General features: G+C 42.7%; 1 protein-coding gene and 1 non-coding gene across 4 annotated transcripts in view; one reads left to right on the top strand and one right to left on the bottom strand.

Moving 5' to 3' along the window:
- Positions 1–12,244, bottom strand: part of BARD1 (BRCA1 associated RING domain 1) — an 84,493-nt gene extending 72,249 nt beyond the window's left edge. For 2 of the 3 annotated variants that reach the window (XM_061148812.1, XM_061148813.1), the window contains exon 1: positions 11,963–12,244. In XM_061148812.1, coding sequence (XP_061004795.1) covers positions 11,963–12,105 — 143 coding nt within the window. In that variant the 5' untranslated portion in view covers positions 12,106–12,244. The remainder of the gene's footprint in view (positions 1–11,962) is intronic. The other variant, XM_061148814.1, reaches the window with a different exon arrangement.
- Positions 136–242, top strand: LOC133061098 (U6 spliceosomal RNA). Its single transcript, XR_009693928.1, has one exon. It is a non-coding gene; the product is annotated as a U6 spliceosomal RNA (small nuclear RNA).
- Positions 12,245–13,743: the final 1,499 nt, after the last annotated feature.

The raw sequence follows: 13,743 nt of genomic DNA, 5'->3' as shown, positions 1-13,743 counted from the left end.
CTAAAGGGCTTACTAATCTAGTTAGGTAGCTTTATAAGCCAAGTTAACATGTGACTTACGACCAAAATATTCTAAAGTTCCACACATGGCATCAAGCAGGGCTCTGGAAACCAATGTTGAAAACTAAGTATTTTGGTGCTCGCTTCGGCAGCACATATACTAAAATTGGAACGATACAGAGAAGATTAGCATGGTCCCTGCGCAAGGATGACACGCAAATTCGTGAAGCGTTCCATATTTTTAAAACACTCTCCGACATAAATCACAGCAAGATCCTCTATGACCCACCTCCCAGAATATTGGAAATAAAAGCAAAACTAAACAAATGGGACCTAATGAAACTTAAAGCTTTTGCACAACAAAGGAAACTATAAGTAAGGTGAAAAGACAGCCCTCAGATTGGGAGAAAATAATAGCAAATGAAGAAACAGACAAAGGATTAATCTCAAAAATATACAAGCAACTCCTGCAGCTCAATTCCAGAAAAATAAATGACCCAATCAAAAAATGGGCCAAAGAACTAAACAGACATTTCTCCAAAGAAGACATACAGATGGCTAACAAACACATGAAAAGATGCTCAACATCACTCATTATTAGAGAAATGCAAATCAAAACCACAATGAGGTACCATTACACGCCAGTCAGGATGGCTGCTATCCAAAAGTCTACAAGCAATAAATGCTGGAGAGGGTGTGGAGAAAAGGGAACCCTCTTACACTGTTGGTGGGAATGCAAACTAGTACAGCCGCTATGGAGAACAGTGTGGAGATTTCTTAAAAAACTGGAAATAGAACTGCCATATGACCCAGCAATCCCACTTCTGGGCATACACACTGAGGAAACCAGATCTGAAAGAGACACGTGCACCCCAATGTTCATCGCAGCACTGTTTATAATAGCCAGGACATGGAAGCAACCTAGATGCCCATCAGCAGATGAATGGATAAGGAAGCTGTGGTACATATACACCATGGAATATTACTCAGCCGTTAAAAAGAATTCATTTGAACCAGTTCTAATGAGATGGATGAAACTGGAGCCCCTTATACAGAGTGAAGTAAGCCAGAAAGATAAAGAACATTACAGCATACTAACACATATATATGGAATTTAGAAAGATGGTAATGACAACCCTATATGCAAAACAGAAAAAGAGACACAGAAATACAGAACAGACTTTTGAACTCTGTGGGAGAAGGTGAGGGTGGGATGTTGCAAAAGAACAGCATGTATACTATCTATGGTGAAACAGATCACCAGCCCAGGTGGGATGCATGAGACAAGTGCTCGAGCCTGGTGCACTGGGAAGACCCAGAGGAATCGGGTGGAGAGGGAGGTGGGAGGGGGGATCGGGATGGGGAATACATGTAAATCTATTGCTGATTCATGTCAATGTATGACAAAACACACTGAAAAAATAAATAAATAAATAAATTTAAAAAAAAAAAAAGAAAACTAAGTATTTTGTATTTTATCTTCCTGATTCCTTTTTTTTTTAAGTCTCCAAATAGATCGTAGTCCTACGGACAAGAAATCTTGACTTTCCTTTTTTCTGAGCTCCCCAACACACCATTACCTACCTAGCATGGTGCTATGTGATTTCAATAAATCCTTAGGGAATGAATCAAGCAGAAGACTACATACAAAAATGCATTTATATCAGCAATACTATTTTATCTCCACCCTGTATTTTGCCTGATATATAGGGGAAAAACTCCAGAGGAATAAGAAAATACACTTGCATGGTAACCGGATTTCTGCACCTTGAAAATTCAGCTACTTTACTTTTTTCCATCTGCCATCATACTTTTGTTACTTTACATGTAGTTGATTTAGAAAGACCTGTAATCAGAGGATTATAACTAAGTGAAGAAATAAGTCGGGAAAACAAATTTTTTTTTAAAAGTCTTACTGACAGAAAATTTTCTTTGCAAAGAAGAAAAAGAAAGTAAATTCAGTTGTGATCACAATACTGAGGCAGACCTATTTCTGAACTGAATTGGTCCCTAAGTTTCCATGAGATATCAACTGCTATTTAGTATTAGGCAAGATAGCTACTGGGCTTCCCTGGTGGCTCAGAGGTAAAGAATCCTTCTGCCAAGTAGGAGACTTCCCTGGGTCCGGAAGATCCCCTGGAGGAGAAAATGGCAACCTACTCCAGCATTCTTGCCTGTAAAATTCCACAGAGGAGCCTGGAGGGCTACAGTCAATGGGGTCGCAAAAGAGAAGGACCTGATTTAGCGACTAAATAACAACAAACACAAAGACAGCTACTACAGTGCTCATGCATTTCAGAAAATCCCCATGCTGTTTTTAAGCGTGGACCAACACACTTACCAAACTGCAAAGGCTCACCAAGTTAATTAAACAACCTGGGTTTTTTTCTTGAGGGGAAAAAATAAAATTGCTAGCAAATAAAGGAATATGGACAATGATAGGAAAGCATATTATTTTGCACAGTTATTCTGTATGTCAGATTCAAGTAAATCACAGGGAAAAATAATTCATGTCTGATTATTCAGTTCAGTCGCTCAGTTGTGTCCGACTCTTTGTGACCCCATGGACTGCAGCACACCAGGCCTCCCTGTCCATCACCAACTCCCAGAGCTTACTCAAACTCATGTCCATTGAGTCGGTGATGCCATCCAACCATCTCATCCTCTGTTCTCTCCTTCTCCTCCTGCCTTCAATCTTTCCCAGCATCAGGGTCTTTTCAAATGAGTCAGTTCTTCACATCAGGTGGCAAAGTACTGGAGTTTCAGCTTCTACATCAGTCCTTCCATTGAATATTCAGGACTGATTTCCTTTAGGATGGACATGGACAGATTGGATCTCCTTGCAGTCCAAGGAACTCTCAAGAGTCTCCTCCAACACAGCAGTTCAAAAGCATCAATTCTTCTGCACTCAGCTTTCTTTATAATCCAACTCTCACATCCATACATAACTACTGGATAAACCATAGCTTTGACTAGATGGACCTTTGCTGGCAAAGTAATGTATCTGCTTTTTAATATGCTCTCTAGGTTGGTCATAACTTTTCTTCCAAGGAGCAAGCATCTTTTAATGTCATGGCTGCAGTCACCATCTGCAGTGATTTTGGAGCCCCCCAAAATAAAGTCTCTCATGGTTTCCATTGTTTCTCCATCTATTTGCTGTGAAGTGATGGGACCGGATGCCATGATCTTTGTTTACTGAATGTTGAGTTTCAAGCCAACTGTTTCACTCTCCTGTTTCACTTTCATCAAGAAACTCTTGCTTTCTGCCATAAGTTGGTGTCATATGCATATCTAATTATTTAGTGTCAATAAATATTGAATACATCAATGAGTCAAACATCAAAGGGGTTAACAGAATTCTATACATTAATGTCTAATAGAATAGAATCTGCTATTATGAGACAGATAAGCCACAGAGAATATCATGTATATCCAACTCAAACAGTTTTGGTTATTTTGTCTTCCAATATATTCCATTTCTATCAAAGCAAAACAGTATCTAAGTAACTGCTGATACTCCGGTCCTTAAAGTATCACTTCCCCTACCAGGTGGCTCAGATGGTAAAGCATCTGCCTACAAAGCGGGAGACCTGGGTTCAATTCCTGGGTCAGGAAGATCTCCTGGAGAAGGAAATGGCAACTCCAGTACTCTTGCCTGGAAAATCCCATGGATGGAGGAGCCTGGTAGGCTACAGTCTACGGGGTCGCAAAGAACCGGACACAACTGAGTGACTTCACTTCACTTCACTTCTTTCCCCTACCTGATGTTCAAATACTGAGTTTCACGGCTTAGACACAGGCATTCACCTTTGAGAGATGGAGTATTCCTGCCGTATAGTAAACAAGGATCACAGTCAGCGACTTCAACCCTGATTTTCTGAGCCCTAAGGGCAACTAGGAGAGAAGCCAATGGCACCCCACTCCAGGCAAGAATCCCAGGGACGGGGGAGCCTGGTAGGCTGCCGTCGATGGGGTCGCATAGTGTTGAACACTACTGAAGTGACTTAGCAGCAGCAGCAAGGGCAACCAGGAGGGAAAACAATACCCCCAATCCAGCAGTCAGTAACGTGCAGCCACTCCCTACAGTGAGCCCAGAGGCCACTGGCCCCAAATAGCTGAGATGCCTATGAAAGGAATACTTCTGTGAGCCGGGAATGCATCTTCCCATACATCAGTTCAGTTCAGTCGTTCAGTCATGTCCGACTCTTTGAGACCCCATGAATCGCAGCACACCAGGCCTCCCTGTCCATCACCAACTCCCGCAGTTTACTCAAACTCATGACCATCGAGTCGGTGATGCCATCCAGCCATCTCATCCTCTGTCGTCCCCTACTCCTCCTGCCCCCAATCCCTCCCAGCATCAGGGTCTTTTCCAATGAGTCAACTCTTCGCATCAAGTGGCCAAAGTATTGGAGTTTCAGCTTCAGCATCAGTCCTTCCAATGAACACCCAGGACTGATCTCCTTTGGGATGGACTGGTTGGATCTCCTTGCAGTCCAAGGGACTCTCAAGAGTCTTCTCCAATACCACAGTTCAAAACCATCAATTTTTCAGCGCTCAGCTTTCTTCACAGACCAACTCTCACATCCACACATGACCACTGGAAAAACCATAGCCTTGACCAGACGGACCTTTGTTGGCAAAGTAATGTCTCTGCTTTTTAATATGCTATCTAGGTTGGTCATAATTTCCTTCCAAGGAGTAAGCGTCTTTTTAATTTCATGGCTGCAGTCACCATCCACAGTGATTTTGGAGCCCAAAAAAATAAAGTCTGACACAATTTCCACTGTCTCTCCATCTATTTCCCATGAAGTGATGGGACCAGATGCCATGATCTTAATTTTCTGAATGTTAAGCTTTAAGCCAACTTATTCACTCTCCTCTTTCACTTTCACCAAGAGGCTTTTTAGTTCCTCTTCACTTTCTGCCATAAGGGTGGTGTCATCTGCATATCTGAGGTTATTGATATTTCTCCCAGCAATCTTGATTCCAGCTTGTGCTTCCTCCAGCCCAGCGTTTCTCATGATGTACTCTGCATAGAAGCTAAATAAGCAGGGTGACAAAATACAGCCTTGACGTACTCCTTTTCCTATTCGGAACCAGTCTGTTGTTCCATGTCCAGTTCTAACTGCTGCTTCCTGACCTGCATACAGGTTTCTCAAGAGGCAGGTCAGGTGGTCTGGTATTCCCATCTCCTTCAGAATTTTCCACAGTTTATTGTGATCCACACAGTCGAAGGCTTTCGCATAGTCAATAAAGCAGAAATAGATGTTTTTCTGGAACTCTCTTGCTTTTTTGATGATCCAGCAGATGTTGGCAATTTGATCTCTGGTTCCTCTGCCTTTTCTAAAACCAGCTTGAACATCTGTAAGTTCTCTGTTTACGTATTGCTGAAGCCTGGCTTGGAGAATTTTGAGCATTACTTTACTAGCATGTGAGATGAGTGCAATTGTGCAGTAGTTTGAGCATTCTTTGGCATTGCCTTTCTTAGGGATTGGAATGAAAACTGACCTTTTCCAGTCCTGTGGCCACTGCTGAGTTTTCCCAATTTGCTGGCATATTGAGTGCAGCACTTTAGAAAAGTGCTAAATTCCTTAACCTGAGATATCTAGTTTTAATTCACAAAAATACTTTTGATATTCAGACTACCCACCTTTTGTTGCAACTTCTATGTAAACTGACTCCTCCCAGCCCCCAAGCAATTCTCTCAGGGTTACTTGACCTGCTGTCTCCTGTGCTGGAAGTGCTAAAAATTCCCACCGAATAAAACATAACTCTCAAATTCTAGGTTGTGACTTTTTAAGTCGATATTTTTATACCCTCTTTCCCACTCACTTCCAGGAGTATGCTTTCGATTGCCATGTATTTGCTGGTAACTTTCAAATTTGAACTCTGAGCCTGAAACTCTCCTCAGGCCCAGACCTGCATAACAGTAACTTCACTTGCAAGACCATCTCCTCTGCTACAGAGGTCAGTAACTAAAGGGTGCTCAATGTGTCTGCTAAGTTTCCCTAGCAGTCACAAGCCCTAAATAACATCAAGTCTGTGTAGCCTGTCACAGGACTGTGCATGTCCTGGTTCTAGCCCTAAATCCCTAGGGAAAAGACCTGCACCTTTGCATGTGCCCTGAAGCGTTGTTGTTCTTGTTGTTGTTCAGTTGCTAACTCCTGTCCAGCTTTTTGCAACCCCTTGGGACTGCAGCAAAGTCTGTTATGCCATCCAACCATCTTGTACTCTGTCATCCTCTTCTCCTCCTGCCTTCAATGTTTCCCAGCATCACGGTCTTTTCCAATGATTGGGCTCTTTGGATCAGATGGCCAAAGTATTGGAGCTTCAGCATGGGTCTTCCCAACGAATATTCAGAACTGACTTCTTTTAGAATTGACTGGTTTGATCTCCCTGCAGTCCAAGGGACTCTAAGAGTCTTCTCCAGCACCACAGTTCAAAAGCATCAATTCAGCTTTCAGCCTTCCTTATGGTCCAACTCTCACATCTGTACATGACCACTGGAAAAACCATAGCTTTGACTATACAGACCTTTGTCGGCAAAGTAATGTCTCTGCTTTTTAACATGCTGTCTAGGTTTGTCACAGCTTTTCGTCCAAGGAGCAAGCATCTTTGAATTTCATAACTGCAGTCACCACCTGCAGTGATTTGGGGTGCCCAAGAAAATAAAGTCTGTCACTGTCTCCATTGTTTCCCCATCTATTTGCCATGAAATGATGGGACTGGATGTGATGATGATGCCTTAGTCGATGTTTACTATGGGTAATTATCCCCCAGGAACCTATAGAGGATTCCTGGCATTTCAAATGAACTAACAACGTCCTCTTGTACTTCCACCTGCAATGTAACCTTAACCTAAATGCTTTAATACCTTAATTTAGCAAACACTAAGAAACTATATGTCCAACACTGTGGCTGCAAATGTGAACTTACCCTTATGAAATGTGTAGTATAAGTGAAAGAGACAGGTGTCAATCAAAGAAATCAAAATATCACAGAAGTAAACAAATCCCACAATTTGGAGGACATTATACAATGGTTTGTGCCCTTTTCTATGTGTATATCCAACTTAACTAAAAAGTTTTAAATGATATTTTGCATCCAAAACACGCTAATAATTCCAGAATCTGAGAACAGGAAAGAGTTTGAAAAATCAAGTCATCCGTTTTCCTCATTTTACTTATGAGGATGCCAGAGTCCAGGGAAAGGTTGATAAGTGGCTTTCCTTAGGGAGTAACAATGCTTCTAATCTAGGATCTGACCTTGTCCTAACTCTGCCCACCTGACTCACTCCCTTGTTATTCTATATACTTTTTAGCATATTTTCATTTGTTATAATCTTCTATCCGGCTCCACCTATAAAAGTCTATCCAAATCCCAATTCAAAAGCCCAGGAAGCTTTCCTCCATTAGCCTACACAAGTACTCATTTCTGCAGCCCCTAATTCACCCTAGATTGTGTATTAGGTAACACATTTCACCTCTTACAGCTAAAGATACCCTCCTTGAGGGTGGAAAGCATCAGGGCACACAGGTAGTGCCTCAGCGGTTGCTCATTGTCCTAACAATGAAGGCAATAATCATCCCATCAAAGGATCGATGGCCTGTAAAAATGCCTCTGAACAATCAGAACTAGTGAAGAAAGACAAATTCCTGATGCTGGCATCAGGAATTCTATCCTTTATTTTACAAGCATCCATATAGCAATTCAAACAGAACACACACTGCTCTGAGTACCTTATAAATATTAACGCATTTAATTCTCTTAACAAACTTACAAAGTAAAAAACTACTAACTAATCTCACAGATGAAGAAAATGAAACATATAAAGATGAAATAATTTGTCCAAAATCACTGGGCCAGGATGTGAAGCCAGGATCCAAAATCCATTCTCTTAACCACTAAGCTATGCAACTTCAAAACAATGTCAACCACCTTTACTATTAATAAAATGATGAGATAATTTAGAAAAATAAAATCACCTATCTTAAAAAACACGAAACTATGCTTTTACTTTTTACTAAAAGTTGATTTAAAAAATCATTAGAATAAGGACCTATAATACAACACAGAGAATATTCACTATCAATGGTTTATGGTAATAAACCATAATGGAAAATATGAACAAATGTACATATATGATAACTGAATCACTTTGCTGTCCACCAGACACTAATACACGTGGTAAATCAACTACACTTCAATTTTTTACAAAGTCACTAGAATTCCAAGTTAAAATTGTGTTAGATGCTAAACTCCAACCCCCACCAAAAAATATATATCAAGAGGTATCTAATTATTTTAACTCACAAAACAGTGACAAATGACACCTGGGCTTTCCCACTACATTTCCTAATTCCTACTTCCTTTAGGAACACATTATTCTCATGCTTTCTATCAGTCTCTCAAACCGACAGTCTTCCTGCCACCATTTTTCCAAATCTTTAAATAGCTACTATCTAGTTGTGAGGCATGTCACATCTGGCCTCTTGAACAATTTCATCAGCTTCGCCTTGAAGTCACACTCATGTTAAAGGTCAAGAAAGGATGCCCTGTAATGTAGCCAATCCACCCTCACCCACCAGTAATGCTTGCTCCAAAACAGATACAATGTGCTACACAGGACAGGTGACAGCTGGGAACAGGGAGATGGATAACAGCTGCAAGCTGAATGCAGGGTAATTGGGGTAATCACTAGCCCACTGGGTAAAACTGTGAAGCTCTATAAAAAGGACATACTGACACACAACTGCAGATAATATGATGTTGTTTTGAATGATGCGCAGCAAAAGCAAGAAGCAGGACATCCTGAGTTGCTCCTTTCAAGCTATGATACGGCCACTAGACAAAGCCTAAGTGGGAAGACTGGGCTGGTTTTCTCCCATACTTTACTCGCCACAGACAATGTCAAATGTGCAATGACAGGAAGAGGAACACTGATCATCTCTAAACACTAAACCCCATTTGACACTAAATTTCCCATCAAAAAGGATTTTTTAACCTTGAGATGTTTTAACATAGTTTTGCAAACTACTGCCTATGCACCAAATCAAGCCTGTTTTTGTATAGCCTTCGAGCTAATGAGAGAGTCATTTCCTAGGCAGGTTGATAAGAAGTCTAGGGGTCCCCAAGGAGAGAGAGGTCTGGGACATTGAAGGAGGAAGAAAGGACAAACTTTTTTACTTTTTTTCCTCTACATTCCTTAGGATTATATAACAATAATGTATCCTGCCTAAGGACAGTCTTTGGATTAAACCCTCTGGCTAATTCTGTTATCTTAAAACATAAATTATGGGAGTAGGTCTGGTCTTTACAAGGATGTATCCTGCCTGAGGACAATCTTTGGATTAAACCTTCTGGCCAACTCTGTTATCTTAAAATGTAAATTATGAGAGTAGGTCTGGTGAGGTCTTTGCAACCTCCAGACATTCTTTGGATTCATTGCAGAGTATATAACTCCATTGCTGACACTAGCAAAGGGGGTACTCTTTTGCCCCCTTCTGATGCCTATGTCAGAAGCTTTCTCTATCTCCTTTATACTTTAATAAAACTTTATTACACAAAAGCTCTGAGCGATCCAGCCTCGTCTCTGGTCCCGGATTGAATTCATCTCCTCCGGAGGCCAAGAATCCCGCGTCTTATCGTTCAACAACAACCTTTCATTAAAAAATCGGGATGGGGAATACGTGTAAATCTATGGCTGATTCATATCAATGTATGACAAAACCCACTGAAATATTATGAAGTAATTAGCCTCCAGCTAATAAAAAAAAAATTAAATTAAATTTTAAAAAAAGAATTTTTTTATGTTTTTAAGGGTTGTAAAAAATAAAAGAACAGACAGTGTGTGGCCAGCAAAGCCTTAAATATGTACCATATGACTCTTAGAGTTTGCAGAGCCCTATGTTAAAACAAGCACAAAAGGAATAGCTAAGATTTAGTTAATCCATCAGTGGTTCACATATTAATTTTTTGTTTTCAATCACTGGAGCTAAATATTATTAACCATGCAGGATGAGTTGTATTAAAAGTCTGGACCTAGTTACTGATGTCTACTTTCAGTCTTTTGGCTCTTATTGTTTGCTCACTTTAGTAAAACTGGAAAAATACTGGTGGGGATAAAACTGAAACTGGCCTTATTAGATTTGAGGACAACCTATAGGTTATTCCCATAGATTACCTCTTTTGTCCACCTTCCCCCAAACCATTCAGCAAGCAGGCTGTATTTCTGCATTTTTATAAGACACTTGTAGGACTTCCCTGATGTCCAGTGGTTAAGAATCTGCCTTGCGATGCAGGGAATGCATCGCATTCCATCCCTGGTTGGGTAGCTAAGATCCCACAAGTTTTGCAGCAACTAAGCCCACAAGTGACTCAACTACTGACCCCGTGTGCCGCCAAGGAAAGATCTCCCACATAACAAAACAAAAAAAGAAAAAGGTCCCAGGTGAAGCAACTAAGACTGAATGCAGCCAAATTAAAAAAAAAAAAAAGACAACTATTGTCAATCACTTGTTCTATGATAATCACCACAGTGGCCACCCCAATAGTCGAACTCTACTGTCTAGTGAAGCAACATGCTGCTATCCTCACGCCTTCCATGCTGAAATGTACCATCTGAATGTCTAACTTTCATTGACTTATTTTAAAGGTGTGACTACAGTTGCTTCTGTTTTAACAACCGGCAGAGCCGGTTTGTTTGAAATTTTTTATTCTCAGATGGATGACCTGTGAACTATGGGAAAACACACATAATCAGAATGTCTTCATGTACAAACATGCCACTTTTCTAGAGTGTTATGATGTCATTTCGTCACAAGTGTTTAAGTTTTTGTAAAACAAAATGTAAGTACAAAACTCTGACAGTTAAGTCCTTTCAATTTGAAAAAGTTGCTATATTACTTATGCTTTCTGTACAACTAAGTTCTGCAAGTTGGAAATCACAGTGAGAAAACAAAGTCCAAAAAAGAAATATGACAGAACAGTCACAAGCAGAGAGAACAGCTGCCAGAGTGATAGTGATGCAGAAATACTGCGATGTGCACGCAGCAGGGGCTCAATAAATGATTTTTGAGCACGAAAAGTGAGACAAACCCTTTTCTGTTTTTATAGACCTTCTTGACCTCTATATTAGGAGAAACTACAGGAAAAGGAGAAGCAAGGAGTACCAGACACAAAAATGATGGAATGAAAACCTTGAAATGAAAGGATTCCTATGGTATAACAGTATGAAGGGAAATAAGCAAAAGTTAATAACACATAGCAGCTCTAGGAGCTGGAATCCCAAACCACACAGTCTTTGATCAAACCAAGGAAATGTGGAATTGAATGAGCAATTGGCAGTGTCCATTACACTGGCATCTTCAGTCAATTGTCAACAAGGGTACCCAAAACTTCCCCTCCCCAAATAAGGCTGCGACGGAGAACTGGTCAAAGGGGCCAGTTCAGCAAAGTGACTGCAGCTTTATATTTAGCAGGCCTCTTCAAACCTTACAGCCCTGGGCCTAAGGTTTTGAAATTACCCTGGACACAAGAACCAGGGGCAAGGTGAACAGTGCAGATGCCTCAGCCCTAACCGATTCAAACTCTGGAGGCGGGAACTGGGATCCTCCTGTTTAGCCACACCTCTAGACTCTTTTGCCCGCTAAAGTTCAAAAACTACCATCTTAGATGGTGTTTGGTGCAACTGAAAGACAGAAAGTCTCCGGGAAAGGACTGAATGGGGGCCAGACTGGGGAGAACGAACACCAGATCCCTGTTGTCGTAAGTCGCGTGGAACTCTTCGCGACCCCCTAGGCTGCAGCACGCCAGATCCCTGGGCAGGTACTAACACTACTCGCCCGCCCAAACAGGGGGCGGGAAGGGGAGCGGGAATGAGAGGAGGAAATCGGAGGTTTGAGGAGCCCCCTGGCCACGCCGCGACCCTCCCGGCAGCCCCCTCGAGAGTCGGTCTTTACCAGCGTGAGCAGCGCAGCAGCTTCTCCAGCCGGTCAAGCGCGGCGCGGCTGTGGGCCCAGGCCCCGCTGCCCGCCGGCTTCATGGCGGGCGCGGGATGAGGCTGGTTCCCGGAGCGGACCCTCGGCTGCCGGTTCCCCTGCATCGCCCCGCCCTCGCGGGGTAGGCTCCTCCGAAGGCGGGAGGCTGGGAGAGCTCGGGCAACCTCCGAGACACCGGAGACCCGCGACCCGACTCCTTGCCCCCAAGCCCAAGCAGTTCCTAGGTCTGGGCCAGCGGGACGCCTAGGGGGCGGGGCGCGCGGGGTGGGCGGGGCGCGCGGGGCGCGCGGCGTGGGCGGGGCAAGGCCGAAACGCGCCAAAAGTAGGGGCACGCTAGCCGGTGGGGCGGGGCCTAGGCAAGGGGAGCGGCCGCCGCTGGACCCTTGTGTTGGCCGGAAAGGGGGCGGGGCCACAGGCTGTCTGGAGGGATAAATGCAAAAAACTGAGAAGATTCAAAGGAACTTTCACTGAATTTAATCACTGGAAAGTCACATGCTGAGAAGTTTCAAGTATTATCTATGTTATTCGCTCAGTCGTGTCTCTTTGCAACCCCCGTGTACTGTAGCCCGCCAGGCTCCTCTGTCCATGGGATTTTCCAGGCAAGATAACTGGAGTGGGTTGCCATGCCCTCCTCCAGGGGATCTTCCGGACCCAGGGGTGGATCCTGGGTCTCCTCATTGGCAGGCGAATTCTTTACCGTCTGAGCCACCAGGGAAGCCCTATAAGGAGTGCTATTTCGACAGTTGCTTTGTTTGGAAAAGCTTTGCTGTGACACTGAAGATGCCTCTCTGATTCCTAAGAAAGTATCTTTCTTTTCTTTCCCCACTTCCTCTTCTACCCCCACCCCAGGCTTTTCTGTGATAGCCATATATACAGATGGGCTTTCCTAGTGGCTCAGAGGGTAAAGCGTCCGCCTGCAATGCGGGAGACTTGGGTTCTATTCCCGGGTCGGGAAGATCCCCTGGAGAAGGAAATGGCTACCCACTCCAGTACTCTTGCCTGGAAAATTCCACGGACAGAGGAGCCTGGTAGGTTACGGTTCATGGGATTGCAAAGAATCGCACACGACTGAGCAACTTCACTTAGATATATATAGACACTAACTACTACTCACCCCTTCACCCCGTCCCCATCCACTCCACTGCCAAATCTTTGCATTCCCTCCCCCCCTCCCAACTTACTCTCAAATTTTCCCATTTCTGTCTTACAGGTCCAGTTGTATCATTTTCGCCTAGATTTTCCCCATCACCTTCTAGCTGATTCCCCGGTGTCCCCCCAAGTCCCCTTCAATCTTTAAGCTACACTGCAACTATCTAAAACATTTCCAAATAAACCCATGGTTAGTAGAAGTGGAAGGAGAAAACTAAAGATTTTAACTGACCTATGATAGCAAGGGAAACTAAGCACACATATAAAGAGTCAGACACAACTGAGAGACTGACACTTTCAACACTTTTCATATATATAGATATTCTTTTTTATGTTCTTTTCCATTATGGTTTATCACAGGATATTGAATATAACACCCTGTGCCATGAAGTAGGACCTTATTGTCTATTCATTCTATATGTAATAGTTTGCATCTGCTAATCCCAAAGTCTCAGACCCTCCCCACAAACCCCCTCCCCCTTGGTATCCAGAGGTCTGTTCTTAATGTCTGTTTCTGTTTCATTTATGTTGTACTTTAGATTACACAAAGTGTTATCATATGATATTTGTCTTTCTCTTTCTGACTTCACTTA

Source organism: Dama dama, chromosome 8 (genome assembly GCF_033118175.1).
Source record: "Dama dama isolate Ldn47 chromosome 8, ASM3311817v1, whole genome shotgun sequence".
Classification (NCBI taxonomy): domain Eukaryota; kingdom Metazoa; phylum Chordata; class Mammalia; order Artiodactyla; family Cervidae; genus Dama; species Dama dama.
Note: the sequence above shows the minus strand (reverse complement) of the source record. Positions and strands in the feature narration are given on the sequence as shown.